This window comes from Vombatus ursinus, unplaced genomic scaffold (genome assembly GCF_900497805.2).
Source record: "Vombatus ursinus unplaced genomic scaffold, bare-nosed wombat genome assembly UNPS02014782.1, whole genome shotgun sequence".
In the NCBI taxonomy this organism is placed as follows: domain Eukaryota; kingdom Metazoa; phylum Chordata; class Mammalia; order Diprotodontia; family Vombatidae; genus Vombatus; species Vombatus ursinus.
The window spans coordinates 2830162-2849983 of record NW_020954560.1 but is presented as its reverse complement, the minus strand read 5'-3'; the positions used below and the strand labels follow the sequence as shown (position 1 = coordinate 2849983).

General features: G+C 36.8%; 1 protein-coding gene across 4 annotated transcripts in view; it reads right to left on the bottom strand.

Annotated features, from left to right (window-relative positions):
• Window positions 1–19822, bottom strand: part of GDAP2 (ganglioside induced differentiation associated protein 2) — a 73931-nt gene that overhangs the window by 36571 nt on the left and 17538 nt on the right. For all 4 annotated transcript variants that reach the window (XM_027866716.1, XM_027866717.1, XM_027866718.1 and 1 more), the window contains exons 6-9: window positions 15345–15421; window positions 14557–14716; window positions 13939–14092; window positions 2638–2714 (exon numbers count right to left, since the gene is read on the bottom strand). In XM_027866716.1, the coding sequence (XP_027722517.1) occupies window positions 2638–2714; window positions 13939–14092; window positions 14557–14716; window positions 15345–15421 (468 nt within the window). The remainder of the gene's footprint in view (window positions 1–2637; window positions 2715–13938; window positions 14093–14556; window positions 14717–15344; window positions 15422–19822) is intronic.

The window sequence follows — 19822 nt, the reverse complement described above, 5'->3', positions numbered from 1 at the left end:
GACTTAGGCAATTAGTTCCAAATCTATCTAATTGTATCATTTAAACTCACATCTCTCCATCTTTTCACAAGAATAACATGAGACTTTATCAAGGGCTTGGTTAAAATGTAGGGAAGCTACAATTACAGAAATCTCCTGACCTACCAATTTAGTGACCAAGTGACCCTGTTAAATATGAAATAAGTTCAGTCTGCTCTAAATTGTTTTTGCCGAACCTCTGTTGGATGTTTGTGATTTAAGTTTTCTCTTCTAGATGTTCACTAACCATCTCTTTAATAGTGTGTTCTTAGAATTTTAGCAGGAATCAAAATTAATCTCATTGTTCTAAAGTCTGCAGATTGTTCTTTTCCCCATTTTGGAAAATCTGGACACCTTTGCCCCTTCCAGTCCTGCAGTACCTCTTCTGTTCTCCATATGCTTTCAAATATCACTGACGATGGCTCAGTAATCACATCTGCCAGCTTTCAGCATCCAGGATGTTAACTCATCTGGGACAGGTGCTGAACTCATAGGGGGACCTTGGAGGTCTCTTACTATTTCCCTACTTATCTTGAGTAGTAGTTTCCTATCAGTTACTTCTGTTCTTTCCAAATCAAGTCAATCTCCGTGGCAGAGAAAACAGAAGCAAAATAAGAAGTAGATAACTCCCCCCACCCCACCATGTGCTATGAGCCCAGCATCCCTGAGCAGTGGTTAAGGGTCCTTTTCCTTTTTTTGAGTGTCCTTGGCTTTCCCTGCCAGTTGCTCCCCAGACTAAGTCTTGGCCATCCGAATACTACTTTTTCCCAGGATAATCCATGTTCTTTTATTGAGCTACTCTGACCTGCCCCTGCTCCAATCTTCTGTACGCACTCTTTTAAAATCTAAAGTGGGGAAAAACAAAACTATGGTGGCTAGTGAGGTCCCTAACTGTCCATGTTGGCCTCTTTAGCCTCACTGGAATTCTTTCTATTATCTCTATTTTAGTCTTCTGAAAGACTCTGAATCAGATAGGGATTCCAAAGATAGGTTTGCAGGTTAAGGTTTATAAGTGGCCTCCTGTTCAATAGGACTACTCCAATATAACATATAAGTCTAAAATTCTTATTTATGACCTATGAGAAGGTGGCACTTAAAGCAGACATGTGATAATTATTAAGTGCTGTTATCTATCATCAATGAAAACAAAGTTGTTAAGAAAGTAAAACAAAGCAAGGAATGAAAGAATATAAACTTTGAAAGATGCAAATGAATAGACTGAACATAAAAACACAAAAATTGAGTAAGATAGACATATGAAAATCTAAATCACAAAAGGTAGAAGGAAAGTCTCTATTGTAATGGTAAAAATGTCTAATATTTAAAAAAAAAAGAAGGGTCAACAGAGGCATTGTTATAAGAGAATCATATAATAACATTTCTCAAAGGCTCTAGGGAGAAAATGCTTTGAATTTATCGATCTATTTTTTTTTTACATAGGACCTGTATTTAATTGGTATACGGAACTTCCTGTGAGGGAAACCCATCCACTAATGCTCATCTGGATATTCTCTGCAACTTCTAGAATATTTCCTGGGACAACTGAAAGGTTAAACAATTTGGCCCAGGTCACACATTCAGGATGTCTCATCCAGGACGGGGTAAACCAGAAGGTGCAGTGGATAGAGAGCTGGGCCTGAAGTCAGAAGACCTGAGTTCAAATCTGCCTCAGACACTCATTAGCTACATGACCCTGGGCAAGTTACTTAATCTGTTTCCTCAGTTTTCTCAATTATAATTATAAAATTTTACATAAAATTATAAAACAACAATAGTACTCCCTTCTCAAGGTCGTGGAATCAAATGAGATCTTTGTAATGCACTTAGCACAGTGTCTGGCACATTGTAGAAGCATAAAAATGCTAGCTATGATGATGACATCAAAGGCTGAATATGAACCCAGATATTTCTGACTCCAAGCCTGATTCTCTCACCAGTATACAATGCTACTTTTCATATTTTAATAGTGTTTAATAGTGTTGTTTCAGGGAAAAATTTTCCTTAAAAATAAGGAAAGTGACAAAAAATATAAATTGGCCCAGGATCAGATTTAAGCACTAGAAGGGACTTTAGATATAATCTACTCCAACACTGATTTTCTTAGAAGAAGAACAAAGGGCTAAGGGGGAAGAGGTCCAGTAACTTGTCCAAGATTACACAGCTAGTAAGTGGCAGAAGTGATATTTGAATCTGCATCCTGACTTTAAATGTACTGCTCTTTTCACCATTCAACATCATTTCTAAAGACAATGGGTCTTTACTTTGTAGTATAGTTCTTATTACCTTATTATTAATTTTCATAAGAATCTGAGCATACAAGGTATAGAGAAAGACAGGAACACATTTCCAAGCCTAAATCCTACGAGTCTATGAATAACAGAAGGAACAAGAGAATCAGGTGTGGTTGCTTAGGAGGATAAATACTGGTACTACCCAATAACTATTGGCTTGACTAAAGTACATTTTGCAGGCCAGATCTCATTTTAGGGTCAAAATGATGCACAAAAATTAGGCATAAGGTTTAAACACTGTAGAGATAAACCAGAGGAAGACCTGAAAAAAGTTAATAATCAAATAGCATGCTAGGATCTAAACAACCCACCACGTACCTAAACTTACCTGTCTGGTACAAGGCTTTTAAAGAAGCAATATCAGATAGATCCTCAGCTCTTGCTTGACATAGCCAGCGATTATAACTAGAGAAATAAAGGTTTTATTCTTGTTAGTTTCAATATACCCAATAATATATGCTAAATTTATAAATGTTTCCCTCAACTAAATGCTTCTCCCTGCCCCCGGTCAAATGAAAGGAGATGACATGGATGGTGGGCAACGAAATGAGCTGAAGGGAGTGCCCATAATGATGAGCTCAAAGTCACTAAAATATTAATTGCTAATAAAAAAATATTCCTTGCCGGGCAGCTAGGTGGCACAATGGATAGAGCACCGGCCCTGGAGTCAGGAGGACCTGAGTTCAAATCTGAGCTCAGACACATAACACTCACTAGCTGTGTGACTCTGGGCAAGTCACTTAACCCCAAATGCCTCACCAAGTAAAAAAAAAATATCCCTTGGGAAAAACCAAAACTCTGATGTTTTACTGAAGTGATTATGGGATCGGAGTATCAGAGTAGGAAGAGATCTGATATATTATCCATTCAACACTCTCATTGGTGACTTGTCTCAAGTCATAAAGGTTAAAATTCCAATCCAGGTCCTCTATTTTAAATACAACATTCCTCTCATTCTACCAAAAGTAAACATTCTACATAATGGAGAAAAGTTAGAGGCCTTTCCAATAAGATCAGGGAAACACAAGGAAACCCTAATTAGTACAAGTGCTATTTCACATAGAGCTAGAAATGCTGGCTATAGCAATAAGACAAGAAAAAGAAATTGAGGGGATAAGCAGAAGCAAAGAGAAAACAAAATTATCATTTTCTTCAGGTAATATGATAGTGTACTTAGCGGATCACTGAGAGTTAATGAAAACATCGACTAAAACATTAATTGAAGTAATAACCAGTAAAGTTATAGGATATAGGATAAATCCACACCAATTATTAGCATTCTTATATTATAATAAAGAAAAGCCAGCAAAAAGAACTAGAAAAAAAAATCCCATTCAAAATAAATGCAGAAGCTTTAAAATACTCAGGATTATATTTTCCCAGATTCAAACAGGAATTATAAGAATTTAACTATATGAAACACTATTTGCAGAAATAAAGACAGATTTAAATAACTGGAGAAACAGTAATTGTTCAAGGTTACATTGAGCCTCTATACATACATGAACGGGCATGCATGGATAGGCATGTGTGTGTATAACATATGTGTAACACATACATACATATGCATGTACACATACACGCATATATATGCATATATGCATGTATGTGTATTGAGAGATTTAATTTGAGGTTTTGAAAAAAATTGCTTAATGGAAAATAGAGGGAAGGTCAATTTTTTTTTAAGTTACTGAAAAAAAAGGGAGGGGAGGAGGGCAATGAAGAGAGATGTACTCTGATACAAGTTGGCTATAATAAAGTAAAAAATACAATAGGAAATGTCTGATTAGAAAATGACATAGACAAACCAAATGATAGACAATTCAAGTGCTACAGTGGTACCCATATAATGTCAAAAGATCTAGAAGATTGGTTAGGTAAATCCTCTTTGGAAGATTGATGGGAGGAAGTGGACAAAAGTCAAATGAGATGAGATGGCATGGCTGGAAGGCAATGAAATGAGCTGAAGGGAGTACCCACAATGATGAGCTCATAGTCACTAAAATATTGATCCACAAATACTGGTAACTTGGGGCAGCTAGGTGGTGCTGTGGATAGAGCACTGGCCCTGGAGTCAGGAGGACCTGAGTTCAAATCCGGCCTCAGACACATAACACTCACTAGCTGGGTGACCCTGGGCAAGCCACTTAACCCTACTGCCTAGCCTAAAATAAATAAAAACACAAAGACTGGCTTCTTTCACTTGGCTAGAAAAATTTATTGAATTTCAGCTAATATTTTCCTACGCACAATGTCAACCATACTACACTGAATACTATTCACATAGAGACAGTAATTAGTGAAGAACTTTAAAAGTAGATATTTAAATAAGCAGTTCTGAACAATATTTCTTAGTGTGGTAGAAGCGATGATATTATTAATACTAGTGCAATATAAGCCCATTTCTTCTAGCTGCTAGATCCAACTGCTATAAGGCCACTGACAGAAAGTGAGAAATTAAAAGGTAGAGCAACAAAACGATTTTAAAATAAATTGAGTGCTAGGCTAAATGTCCTAGGGACAAACTCTGGCTAAAGGATCATTTCTTTGGCATGTTTCTAGTCTCTAAAGTGATAAATGATGTAAACCAGAGCCATCAGGCTCTTGAAACTGCCAAGAAGTGTAAACGGAAGGGAAAAATGATGACATAGAATACATTTCAGCCGAGAGTCTAAAAATCCTATTATCAAGAAAAATGATTCCCACTTTGCTGATAGAGAAATTAAATGCTGGGAAGTAACTGCATTTTGCCCCAAATCATGCACTTAATCAGCAGTACAAATGGATAAAACCTCTATGAACTTAGATTTATTCACTGTGAATTTATAGATAACATGCCTAATTCCTTCAGCTGTTAAAAAGAAATGATGCTTAGTAAAGTCTTGTGGAGAAATACATACGATACATTATAATGTGTGATTTATGATGCTGTGAATTTAAATGTCATCAAGTTTAAAAAGAGTGAAACAAACCTACTACTACCAGTCTTTGACAAAAGGATCATTTGTTGTATGGCCCAATCAAGTCCTGTTAATGATAAAATACATTCATTTCTTCTAAGAATATTACTAATTGAAGATCCTTTTACTTTAGAGATGGGGAAAAAATTACATTTTAGGAAATTAAAAAATGTTTAGGATAATCTACTCAGATACGGTCAACATCAAATATCATTACTATTCAAACCAGACATTTATTAAACACCTATTACAGCTGTGTTTTGATTAGCATGAAGCACTATTTGAAGTTATAATTATGTAAAATATGTTTACTGGTTCCAGGCCAATGGTAACATAAAATGTGGATTCAAATACTTTAGAAGATTCCTTATTTGCACTAAATGGACCCAGCTGTAGATGCTAGGCAAGAGGTAGCTGGGCCTTAGTGGACAGAAAGGCAGGCTCAAAGCGAGGAGGACCTAGATTCAAGTGATATCTTTGACATATACTGGTTGTGTCATCCCGGGCAAGTCACTTAACTCCACCGGGCTCCAGGCAAAGCAGATACCAATTTATATTGATAAAAAGGAGTGTCCTCACTGGGAATTCTTAACATCAATGACATTTTTAAGTCAGTTTTCTTTAAAAAGGCACAGTACAATGCTCATTAAGAGAAATTATGGTCTCTCTTTAGTGACTGTGTGATATGGCACAAAGTAGGTACTTCAATGCTTGCCTGACTGTAGGATTTAGAACTAGCAGGGACATAAAAGGTCATCTGGTTCAGTCTTTTCATTTTACAGATGATCAAGCTGAAACTCAGAGAAGCTGTCAGTCACCAAGTCCAGAAGCATTTATTAAACATCTCTTACTTTGATGCCAGGCACTGTGCTAAGCAGTGTAGCTAGAAAGGCAAAAAATAGTCTCTGCTCTCAAGGAGCTCCCAGTGTAATGGAGGAGATAAATGCAAACAACTATGTACAAAAATAACATGCAGAATAAACTGGAGACAATCTTGGAAAGAAGGCACTAAGATTAAGGAGGGCTGGAAAAAGATACTTGTATAAGGTGAGATTTGAGCTGGGAACCCAGGAGACAGAGATGAGGAGGGACAGAATTCAAGGAAGAGTAGACAGTCAGTTATGCACTCAAATTAGCACATAAAAATACTAAATATGAAGAGATTTATAATATAGACATCCTGTAATCTCAAAACTTGGAAATAAGAAAAACACACAAGCAGAAGACCAGAAATTCACCTTAACTATCAACTTTTAGGTTGAAGATGGGGGGAGGGAGATAGTCAGCTATTCACTCAAATTACTACATAAAAATAATAAACATGAAGAGATTTATAATATAGGCATTCTGTAGTCCCAAAACTTTGAAACAGAAAAAACCAATAAACAGAAGGCCAGAAATTCACTTTAACTATTAACTTTTAAGTGGAAGATGGCAACAAGTTCTCCTATTTTTGAGGCCTTCAAAGAACCCAAGAATATGGTGGCAGCATCACATGAAGCTATTTACTAGTGCCATCTAGAGGCTTTTAATGTTTCTGTATGATTAAAGCATACTGAAAAAACAAACACCAAAGAAAGATGGAATTAAGTATTTTTATATGAACAGATGCATTTGGTAACATGAATGTGCTGCTGACTAGAAAGTCTATTGAACCTAATAGAAGGTGGACAAATGGCCAGTGATGTACAAATTTATGTCAATAAAAGCTCCATGTAATAGTGAAACATAAATTAGTAAAGAAACAGCATTCGTATTTTTAAAGCAAGTACTTTGTTGGGTGCACAAAAACTGAACTATATCATAGGGTATTTTTCCATTTGCATCATGATGTTATGAAAGTTGGAAAACTGGGAGGGCTCAGAAATATAAAAAATGGCTAGAGTCAAAAAGTAGCATCTATAATGATCATGTCATACAGAGAAGAGAAAGTTGAGAGTTCATTCAACTGTTTTTAAAAGTATATGAAATTTGTGACATGGTAAAAGGCAGTAACATTTACTTAAGGCAATAATTTTAAACTATTATACAACCAATGATCCCTGTGACGGGAAGAGGGGAAGGCCTACATAGTTTTTCTATTCTAAGTTTATCTCAGAAAATTTATATAAATAACCTGCTAATAATAGTACTTTCTGTTGAGTAACACAGTAACTCAGACACATATGTAGGGTAAGATATTTATATGAAATATGTTGAGTATAATCCTACTCTGATATTGTTTAATGACTATAAAAAAGAAATCTGATTTGATAGAGCCACACACCATCTTAAAGGTTTTCCTTTCCAACCAGTTTACTCCCATATATAACAGATAACCTTGTTCAACAATCCGTCTAATTGTCAATATTGGGTGAACATTAAAACAGGGATATATATTTTCACCAATTGTATGTCAAGGTTACATGGAAGAGGGATTCCTTGCAGATGGTGATTCTATGATTCTCTTTATGGACGACAGTTGTATTGGCTGCATCAAGCCCTAGAATAATGCAGAGCCTGATTTCAAAATCATTCAAGAGAGTATGGCTTGTCATAGAAAAAGCCAAGAGAGGGCAGCTAGGTGGCGCAGTGGATGGAGCACTGGTCCTGAAGTCAGGAGGACCTGAGTTCAAATGTGACCTCAGACCAAACACTCGACACTTAGTAGCTGTGTGATCCTGGGCAAGTCACTTAACCCCAACTGCCTAAATAACAAAAAAACAAAAAAACAAAAAAGAAAGAAAGACAAGAAAAAGAAAAAGTCAAGAAGATGAAGACAGTCTATTATTCAGAGTGTGACATGCAGTTATATGGACAACCTATAGAGTTTGTCCATAATTATGTCTGCTTGGGCAGATACTGAAAAAATGGATGAGTCGGAAACAAAATTAAAGAGGAGAAGGAGGGAGGGCTGGATCACCTTCGGAAAATGTTAATGAAGCCAAACTATATTTTAATATTAATATTCTATCAGTATTACACAACTATGAGATACTGCACATTACAGTCTATAACCTATCAATAAGCATGTATTAAGAATTTACTATGCTCTAAGTATTGTTAGGCAATGAGGATACAAATACAAAAAATGAACAATATTTATTCTCAAGCAGCTTACCCTCACTATTAATGAGGGAGACAGCAAGTATATATGTGTGTATTTATATATACATACATACAGAATATGAATAAGATAAATACAAATATATATGAAACAGATAAATATAGAATAGTTGGAAGAGAGGGTACTAGGAGCTGGGGGCATCAGAAAAAGCTTTATGGAATAGGCTGAGTATATGAAATTTATATATGATTCATGGGCTGAGTCTTAAAGAGAAAGAGATTCTATGAGGAGAGAGCATGATAGACATGAGATACAGCTATTGTAAAGGCATAGAGAAGGAGACTAAGTGTTCTGTGTGAAGAAAAGGAACAAATAAAAGGCTGGGTTGGCTCTATTGTGGAGCATGACAAGGGAGTAATGTCTAATGAAGCTACAAGGATAGCCTGGGACCAGGTTGTAAAAGGCAGTAAAAGCTAAATAGAGAAGTTTATATGTTATCCAATAGGCAACGGAAAGCTACTGGTGCTGATTGAGTAGTGGAGTGTCATGGTTTTATCTGCATTTAAGGAAAATCACTTTGGTAGCAGTGTGGGGGTTGGACTGGAATGGGAAAGGTTGAACTGAATTGAGTAGGCTGTAATATACCACAAATGATGAAAGAGATGAAGAGTAAAGAAGTCACCAAAGAAATGAGTGAAAAAACAGGAGCTTGTTATATGATGAGAGAGACAGACAGCCTGAGTGCTCCATGTGATGTCAAGCAAACAAGGAAGGCATCCAGCACGTTGGGTGTACCTTCTGTGAGAAATTTATGAGAGGGCACAGACAACAGTGGTATGGAATAGACAGGCCCAGAGGAACTCTCTACACTTACAATGATGAAAGCAATATTTATATCAATGAGGTCATGGATCTAAATGTCTACGACTATGCACATGTTAAATCAGTGCATGATCACCCCAAGAAAGTCTTTAGAGTCTTTCCCTAAAACTGTCTTTCTACATACTCCCGTACAAAGAAGGGTTAATAGTCTACATTATAGTTCAAAATCTGAAAAGGTGATTTCATTATTTTCTTTGAGATGTCTATTCTGAAAACAATGATCAAAAAATACATTTTTGTATTAACTGCCTTGGGTTCATCTGTAACAACGTGTATCACCAGTAAACATCGTAAAAATTACCATTTATTTTCTGGATTTTATAAAACATTTAGTATATCAAGGGTGTTAATCCATAAATGAGTTACTCAGATAAAAGCATATTCTCAGGAGATCTTAAAGAAAATAATACCTATTTCTCCAAAACTGATTTAGTTGAAGCCTCTTCAGAAACAAGTCTATGATCCAGACCCAAAGAACTATATTCTATGCTTTTATTTTAAAACATCAAATTGACTTAGGTTTGACTGAGATTTATAAGATGCTTCAACAGATCCATGGTGTGTGAAAAAAGTGCCACCTAATAGCACTGGACCTTTGGTAAGTCACTTAACCTCTCTCAGTCTCAGTTTCTTTATCTGTAAAATTTAGATAGACTGGCTATCTCTCAAGGACCCTACCAGCTTTAGATAAAGAAGTCTATGTTATTGGTACAAGCACGTCCTCTACTTCTATAGTTCACATCTTTTTGTAAGGTAGGCAGTCAGGCAACTGATCAGCATTTATTAAGTGCCTACCATGTGCCAACTGTTGAAGATATAAAACAAGGCACAAAAAACCAAAGCAAAACAAAAACAGTCCCTGATCTCAAGGAGCTCACTTACTGAGTTATAGACTCCTCCGGGAACTGCTTAATGAGTTACAGACCTTCCTCTGATTCTTCTGATATTTCGTGGACACTCAAGGCCACCTGCTTTACTAGTCACACACATACTTGATTACATCCTTGTCACTTCTTGGTAGTAAGTCAACAGTGGTAAAATTCTATATGCTGCTTATACTCGGGATGTCTCTATCAGTTTTTGGGACACTTGCAATTGAAACTTCATTGAGATTTTGGTGGTCCATAATTTGTTGTAATAGAATATTATCAGGAGAACAGTGTAGCCAGAAGTATTAGCTTTTGGGGTAACAAGAACTTTAGGATCATTAATATCCTTTGCTACTGCCTTAGTGGGATTCTACTATTCAATTCTGGGCCCACATTGAGTTCAATCTCCACTTAGCTGTCCAAGATGTAGGTGTTGATGTAATGGAATACTATTGTTCCATAAGAAATGATGAGCAGGTGGACTTCAGAAAAACCTGGAAAGACTTGCATGAACTGATGCTGATTGAAGTGAGCAGAACCAAGAGAACACTGTACATAGTAACAGCCATACTGTGTGATGACCAATTTTGATAGACCTAGCTCTTCTCAGCAATGCAATGATTTAAGACAATTTCAAAAGACTCGTGATAGAAAATGCTATCCACATCCAGAGAAAGAACTATGGAGTCTGAATGCAGATCAAAGCATACTATTTGCTCTCTTTTTGTTGTTTTTTTCTTTCTTGTGGTTTTTCTCTTTGGTTCTAATTTTCCTTTACAACATGACTAATGTGGAAATATGTTTAATATGATTGTATATGTATGGCCTATATCAGATTGCATGCTGTCTTAGGGAGGGGGGAAGGGAAGGAGGGGGAGAAAACTTAAAACTCACAATCTTATAAAAGTGAATGCTGAAAACTAAAAATAAATAATTTTTTAAAAAACGACGTAGGTGCTGATACTCTACGATCACCTTTAATCTAACAGCATGTCATGATCTAGGCCATATTTATTTTTTATCCACTTTATTTTTTCTGGGTAACCAGGCTCATTTCTTCAGTAACTGTGGAGGTAACTGAGAAGAACCTGGTTTGATGCAATCATCAAGATGTCATGGTCAAGGCAGTGCTCCCCTTCACTCAACGTAGGTCGCTCCTTCCCTCCAGAGAGAAGGCAGTCATTTACTTCCTCTGTCACTCAAAAGACTTAGACAACTACTTAAAACATGAAACAATAAGGACTGCCTCTATTATCTTAACCCGGGAAAGCAAAAATTCCTGAGACTGATGGGACTCAGCATCAAAAACAGCACATACTAAGTGCTGATTGACTTTCACTTCCAACACGGACTTTGTTCACAACTCACAAGCCCAGCTCTTCCGGTAAGCAGGGTCTGATGGGGGCCTTCTAAGTCCTTTTGTCTGTCTATGGTATCTTCCTGGTGTGGTCACCTTTCTTCTCCAAGAAGTCATTGTGAAAAGCCACCTCCTGTTAGACAACAAGCTCCCTGACCTAGACGCCCTTGAACTCTCCGGGTCACAAGAGAGTTGCCAAGATGCAGTGGATAGAGTGCTGGGCCTGGAGGGCAGGAAGGACTGAGCTCAGATCTGGTATCAGACACTTACTAGCTGTGTGACTCTGGGCAAGTTGCTTAACCTCTGTCCAACTCAGTTTTTTCAACTGTAAAATGGGGATCACAAAAGCACCCATCTCCCAGGGTTGTTGGGAGGATCAAATGAGATATTTATAAAGTGCTTAACATACTGCCTGGCAACACAGTAGATGCTATATGTGTTACTTATTATTATTACTATTATTATTATTATTACTACCACCACCTGGGATCAGGGAAAGAAAAGCAGAAGAGGCAGTCAGTCAGGGACTCGAGGTTCAGTCTCAGGCTCATCTAGGCAAGCACACATTCTCTCACCCATGTGTGCAGTCACCAGTGGTGCCAGGAGTGAAGGGCGACAGATCCCTTTTCATCTCCTCTATGTTGGACATTTAAAGCAAAGACTGGCTCTAAGGCCCAAATAACATACTTCAAAAAGAGAAGGAGAAAGTTAGAACCTCTCTTTCATTTTGTTTTTGTATAAGATGGTTTCCATGATGCTGCTGCATGTCATTAGTGAATGTGTCTCTCTGTTGGATGCCTTATTTGATAACAAAGTCATTTCCATGACTGCATCTCTTACAATGCACAATGTAATCTTGTATGATCATATATGCACAGAAGGCATGTTGTTTGAGAATGGCTTTTAAGGTTGCATAATGTTTTCTCCAGTTGTATAATTTCCTGTAATCAACCACAGAACAATGGGATCTTATATTCTTTACAGAGATCCATATTGAAGATTTGATTTGCTGTAAAAAATTATTTGTGAATGCCTTCCTTTTCCTATTTTATCTTTTCAAACATTAAAGCACTATATTAATACTATTATTCATCAAGTAAACAATTCCTCTTAAAGACTGAATAAAAGTGTAGGTTAGTAAGTGTAGATGTGTTTTTGGTAACTCTTTTGGGATAATAACAACTCACATTTATATAACACTTCAATGTTCGCAAAGCCTTTTACTTGAAAAACCTGTGAAGTATCACAAGGATTATAATCATTTTACAAATAAGGAAGCTGAGGTTGATTTGTCACATAAATATATATATATATATATATATGAATAAAATGGTTCGACTCAAATCCTCAAGTCTCCTGGGTAAAGTTTAGAGCTCTTTCCACTACGCAATGCTCAAGGTAAGATCCACTTGTGAGAAAGAAATGAAGGAACACTCCTCTACTTTTCAGCTTACTGGGGATCAGGGAAAATGAAAGAATAGAAGAAGGCTTAAATAAGAAAACAATAAGGGAAAAGAATGTGAAAAGAAAGAAAAGGATCCAGACCAATTTCAGCAGTCTATAGGGCAGAAAAACACAACAAAAGAAAGAGAAAAGACCACTGGATGTTTGAAGGTTATAAAAGGGTAGACTTGGACCCTTTGAGGAAGAAATAATTTCTCACGGTGTTCTGGGATGGTAAGGAGGACGAACAGGTTCAACAACGAGAGAAGACACACAGTATAGGGCACAGGAAGAAGATACATGATCGTTGGTGTTTCCTACCGAGAGATAGCACAAAAGCCATATGTTGCCCTGATAACATACACACTGTCTTCCCAGAGTGTTTAAAGGGGATGTGACAGAGCTTCCAGAAATTTGTCAAATATAATCTCACGCCCCATTTCTGGTGACTCACTGAAGTGATAAAGTGTCCTGCCAAAAGGAATTTAGAAAACATTTTTTGTGGATTATGAAGCTTTGAGCAGAAAATAAAGCCTAAAGGTCATGGCATGCCTTTAGCATTAGCCCTGCTGCTGACTGCGGGTAGGGGCTTCAGAAGAGAAAGTCAGGTATCAAAATTAGTAGCTAGTTAAGAAGTTGGTGTCAGAGAATAGTATTCAAGTTGCTGGGCCAAAAACTAAAAGATAGGAATCACGGACTGTTGGTCAGGAATAACGCATTTAACAAAGATCAGGAAAAGTATTTTTCTATTGTGTGGAGAAAGTAATTTCGCATGCTCTACATTGGATGAAGAAGATTCACAGGTTCTGTCAGAAGAGAAGATAACTAATATTTGGGCTTCCTTCTCATCCTAACTCACTTCCCAACCTCTTACAATTTGGCTTTCTTCCCCACCACTCAAATGAAACTAAGCTCTTTGAGGTTACCAAAATTCCTGACCTCTCTGCAGTGTCTGACAGTATTCACTCCCTATTTTCTTTCTCACTAACAGCAAATCTAAACAAGAATAAGCAATATGTGTATATATCTTTGGGATTTCCCCCCCAATTCACATAGGGTGCATTAGTCTTACTTTCTTTGATGCTGTTTCTGCAGAGCTGCCTCTGAGAGCTGTCCCTGAAGAATCAGTCGTCTCTGTTTATCAACATCTCCCTCCATTCGAGCAAAAGCATGAGATCCAATGAAGGAGAGATCAGCTCCCAAGCCCTCATCTTCTTCTAGGTTGTCTGTAACAGCAATATTTGTATTGATAAAATGATCGGGACAGAAAAAAGGCTAAAAGTAAAGGACTTTTTTAAACCAGTATACCTGCATGATAAAATACATTTTTAAAGTTCTGACCCAATTGTGGAGCCAAAGTTACTTTGTGCTGAGAATTTTAATCTAAAAAGGAAGAATGTAAAATTGGCAATTTGCTCCTTAATATAGCACTTCAACTATGAGGCATATGGTAATCCTGTTTAATATAGCATCCAGATGACAATAATCATGCAATCTGTTCAAGAAGACAGGATCATGACACAGGTCTAAGTCACAAAGACAGATATAACCAAGAAGTATGAATTTTCTGTTGGGTAACACTATAAGTTAGCCTCTCAGAGGTGAAAGAAGCCTTTCTGATTCAATTCTAGCTCTTCATTGATTCATAGATAACAGACGTTCCCAAGGTAGAGCTAAGTGTTCAACTCACCATCCAGAGCACCTGGTTTTTCACTAATCCTGATCTGTCGCTCTGGTACTACTGGCTCCCCTTCGGCATTTCCAATATCTGCAGGAAGGTAGGGTAGAGACTGGCTTTCTTCCCTTAATGACCTTGGAAAATATAAAGGCAGTAGCTTTCTGTAGGTTGCCTGTGAACAGGGAGGAAAGTAGTTTGTGAAAATAAGTAACTTCTTCAAAGCAGATGTGGGCAATGCTTTCATATTATGTCTATTATGTCTAGTCAATTAAGGTGGAAGGTAGTGGGGGAGACTAACATACACCAGCATATTCATGAGTCCGCATATTAACATACGTACATATTGTGTGCATGTGTATTATGTATGAATATGTATTTCTATTTGTATCTATAAATTCTATAGCAAGGACCTGAAACAAACTGATCATTAAGTAAAAGTGATAATTAGCTATGCTAATCTGCTGAACTTTAAAGTGATCCAAAATCAAATACTAATTTTTTTAATTTGATTTTGAATGAAACTATAATTAAATAAAAAAAGTAGTAAACCAGTTCAAACTCAAAGTGAACTGATGCATTTTCTAAAAGCATTAAGCTAAAATGTCAAAATGTTACCCAGTCAGAATTTCAATAGGTGTTTTGTAGTCCTATCTGGTGGGCAAAAGTAAGTGTTAAATATTAAGACATTCAGGATGCATCTTTATCAGCACTCCAAATTCACTTCAATAAGACAAACACGATCACAAGACAACTGTTTATTTCTTAAGAATTCTGACCATATGATACAATTAGAAAAATACCTCTTCAAGCTCAGAGACAGCAAATACTACTTTTTCAATGGTCTCCCCATGAATTTCTAGGAATCTTCTCACTGTGCCTATGGAAAAGAATTAGAAAGACTATACTAAGCAAGAAACCATAATGTGGAAAGAGAAGTCAACCCTAAAAAAGGTTATAGTGTGTTACATAGTCTACCTATATACTTATATTCCACACATGGCTTAATCATGGACCTCCCTGAAGAGAAGAATTCTGGAGCTACCAAAAATGCTCAGGGTCAACTGTAGGGGGCTCTGCTTCTCCAATTACTGGGAGTCGTAAAGGAGTCAACAATACAGGGGGGTGGCCCAAAACTCTTAGTGCTGTTTTAAGCTATTAAAGCTTCATGAAGAATGAAACTAAAGATCTTTGTGAGTAGCAAATGATAAAAGTTTCTTTTTAAAAAAATTATAAAGGGAAAATGGTGGTAAAAATATGTTACAGTATAAAATTGCATTAACACTTTTGGGACATCCTACAGAGCACTGTCCCCTGTACGTCACACACTCCCCCTTAATGTAATGACTCTGTTTCAGTCAAACCAGACTGCCAACTGTTCCCTGTCCACACAAATCTCTTTCCGTTGTGCCTTTATACAAGCAGCCACTCCTGACTGCTTACCTCTCAGCCTCACAGAATCCAATTTTTTTCGGAACATAGGTAAATTGCCATAACTCCTGTGAGGTCTTTCCTGACATGCCTTCATACTTACACCCACACCTCTGCTTCCAGCTGTTAAGACTTCTTTTCTCCTTAAAATTACTTTCTATAATTTTTAAAAAAATTTTATTTATGTGCTGGTACATACTGTATCCTCCAGGCACAAAGAAAGCTTCTTGAAGGCAGGGACTATATTGTTTTTGTCTTTGTATCATGAGCGCCCAGCATAGTGTTTATACATTGTAGGTACTTAAAAAAATGTTTGTTGAGGAGGGAGCACCAAGATGGTGGAGTAAAGGAGCTTTCCCAAATTTCCCTACAAATACTTTTAAAATAACGCCTCAAAATAAATACTGGAGCAGTTATATGCAACAAAAGGATGGGGTAAAACAATTTTCCTGTCCAAGACAACTTATAAGGTTGGAAGGAAAGGTTTGTCTCACTGGGGTGAGAGTGGAGTGCAGTCCAGTGCAGGCCATGCCCCAGCAAGCCAGCAGCAGGCCTTAGGGGCGACTGCACTGGGGGAGCTCTCAGCTCACAGATAGTAAGAGGTTCAGACAATTGGTCAGAAGATTACAAAGGTCCATTTGCTGGCACTGGGTGCAAGGCTCTGTTGCACTGCCCATATGTAGTTCTGGGTTGCAGTCTCTGGGTGAGGAGGAGCACTAGCAGGAACAGGGACCCTGTTCACAGTTTCAGGGAGTAAAAGCGTCCGTGGTCACTCACAGACCAGTGGACAGGCCAGGAGAACAGTGACTACACTACTCCTTAGATCCTACCACCTTGGAAGAACTGAGAACTCATTAACCCCCAGAACTAACTCTGAAAAGAGCAGCATGAAAAAGCTGTAGTTTGGGATAGTCTTCTCCCCCTACATGAGTAGAGCCCAAATTTAATGTAAAATTACAAGTCAAGAAATAAGCTGGAAAAATGAGCACACAATAACAACAAAAAAAGAACCTGACCATAGGAGGTTACTATGGCAACAGAGAAGATCAAAACACAAACTCAGAAGAACACAACAATGTCAAAGCAACTACATACAAAGCTTCAAAGAAAAAATGTAAATTGGTCTCAGGCCTACAAAGAATTACTGGAAGAGTTCAAAAAGGATTTTAAAAATCAAACAAGCAAGGCAAGGGTAAAAATTGGGAAAAGAAATAAGAGTAATGCAAGACAATCATGAAAAAAGAGCTTGGTAAAGTTTGATAAACCCAAAGATCCCAGCTTCTGGGATAAGAACTCACTATCTGACAAAAATTGCTGGGAAAACTGGAAAAGAGTATGGCAGAAACTGGGCAAAGACCAACATCTTACACCATATGCCAAAATAAAGTCAAAATGGATACACAATTTAGATATAAAGACTGATACTATAAGCAAACTGGGAGAGCAAGGAATAGTTTACCTGTCGGATTTATAGAGAACAGAAGAATTTATTACCACACAAGAGACAGAGAACATTATGAAATGCAAAATGGATAATTTTGATTATATTAAATTGGAAAGTTTTTGCACAAACAAAGGCAATGCAACCAAGATCAGGAGGGAAGCAGAAAACTGGGAAAGAATTTTTACAACCCTGATAAGGGCCTCATTTCTAAAATATATAGAGAACTGAGTCAAATTTATAAGAATACAAGTCATTCCCCAATTGATAAATGATCAAAGGACATGAACAAGCAGTTTTCAGATGAAGAAATTAAAGCTACCTATAGTCATGTGGAAAAAATGCTCTAAATCACTATTGATAAGAGAAATGCAAATCAAAACAGCTCTGTGGTACCACATCACACCTATCAGATTGGCTAACATGACAAAACTGGAAAATGATAAATGTTGGAGACGATGCGGGAAAATTAGAACATTAATGCATTGTTGGAGTTGTGAACTGATTCAACCATTCTGGAGAGCAATTTGGAACTATGCCCAAAGGTCTATAAAAATGTGCATACCCTTTGACTCAGTAATAGCACTTCTAGGGCTGTATCCCAAAGAGATCATAAAAATGGGAAAAGGACCCACATGTAAAAAATATTTATAGCAGATCTTTCTGTGGTGGCAAAGAATTAGAAATTGAGAAGATGCCCATCAATTGGGGAATGGCTGAACAAGTTGTGGTATATGAATGTAATGGAATACTATTGTGCTGTAAGAAATGATTAGCAAGCAGACTTCAGAAAAACCTGGAAAGACTTGTGTGGACTGATGCTGAGTGAAGCAAGCAGAACGAGGAGAACGTTGTACACAGTAACAGCCACGTTCTGCAATGACTAACGCTGATATTAGCCCTTCTCAGCAATGCAAGGATCTAAGACATCTTCAAAGGTCTCATGATGGAAAATGCTATCCATATCCAAAGAAAGAACTAGGGAGTTTGAATGCAGATCAAAACATACTATTTGCTCTTTTTTTTCTTGTTTCATTTGTTTCTTCTTTCTTGTGGTTTCTCTATTTGGTTAGAACTCTTCTTTACACAACATGACTAATGTGAAAATATGTTTAACAGGAATGTATATGTAGAGCCTATATCAGATTGCACGCCATCTTGGGGAGGGAGGGAAAAAGGGAAGGGAAGATAATTTAAAACTCAAAAGCTTATGGAAATGAATGTTGAAAAAAAATTAAAAAAAAAAAAAGTAGAATTGGCCAAACAAAAGGGGAGGTGCAAAAGCTCACTGAAGAAAAGAATTCCTTAAAAAATTAGAATTGGGCAAGTAGAAGCTAATGACTCCATGAGACATCAAGAAATAATATAACAAAATCAAAAGAATTAAAAAATAGAAGAAAATATAAACTACCTCATTTAAAAAAAGATTGAAAAAGACTGGAAAAAAGATTGAGGAGAGATAATTTAAGAATTATTAGAGTACCTGAAAGCCATGATCAAAAAAAAAAGTCTAAAGATCATCTTTCAAGAAATTACCAAGGAAAACTGCCCTGATATCCTAAAAACAGGGGGTAAAACAGAAATTAAAAGAATCCACTGATCACCTATTGAGAAAGATCATAAAATGAAAAGTCCCAGGAATATTATAGCCAAATTCCAGAGCTTCCAGGTCAAGGAGAAAATATTGCAAGCAGCCACAAAGAAATAATTCAAATATTGTTAAACTAAAATCAGTATAACACAAAATTTAGCAGCTTCTACGTTAAAGGATCGGAGGGCTTGAAATATGATATTTCAGAGGGCAAAGGAACTAGGATTACAACCAAAAATCACGTACACAACAAAACTGAGCATAATATTTCAGGAGGGGAAAATGGACAGTTAATGAAATAGAATCCTTTCAAGCATTCTTGATGAAAAGACCAGAGCTGAATAGAAAATATGAATTTCAAATAAAGACTTAAGAGAAGCATAAAAAGGTAAACAGGAAAGAGAAATCATAAAAGATTTGATAAGGTTAAACTGTTTACATTGCTACATGGAAAGAAGATACTTCTAACTCCTATGAACTTTCTCATTATTAGGGCAGTTAGAGGGAGTATAACAGACACAGGGCATGGGTGTGAGTTGACTATAATGGGATGATATCCAAAAATAAGTAAATAAAGGGATGAGAAAGAGGGCTGCATTGAGAGAAGGGGTCAAAGAACAAATCATAGAAACAATCAATAATTTCATTAAACAGAGTGACAAACAACAATGAGACAACATACCAAAATTTATAGGATGCAATCAAAGCAGTACTATGTAGAAATTTTACATCTCTAAATGTTTAGATCAATAAAATTGAGAAAGAGCAGATTAATAAAGTGGACATGCAACTAAAAAAAAACTAAAAAAAATTTAAAA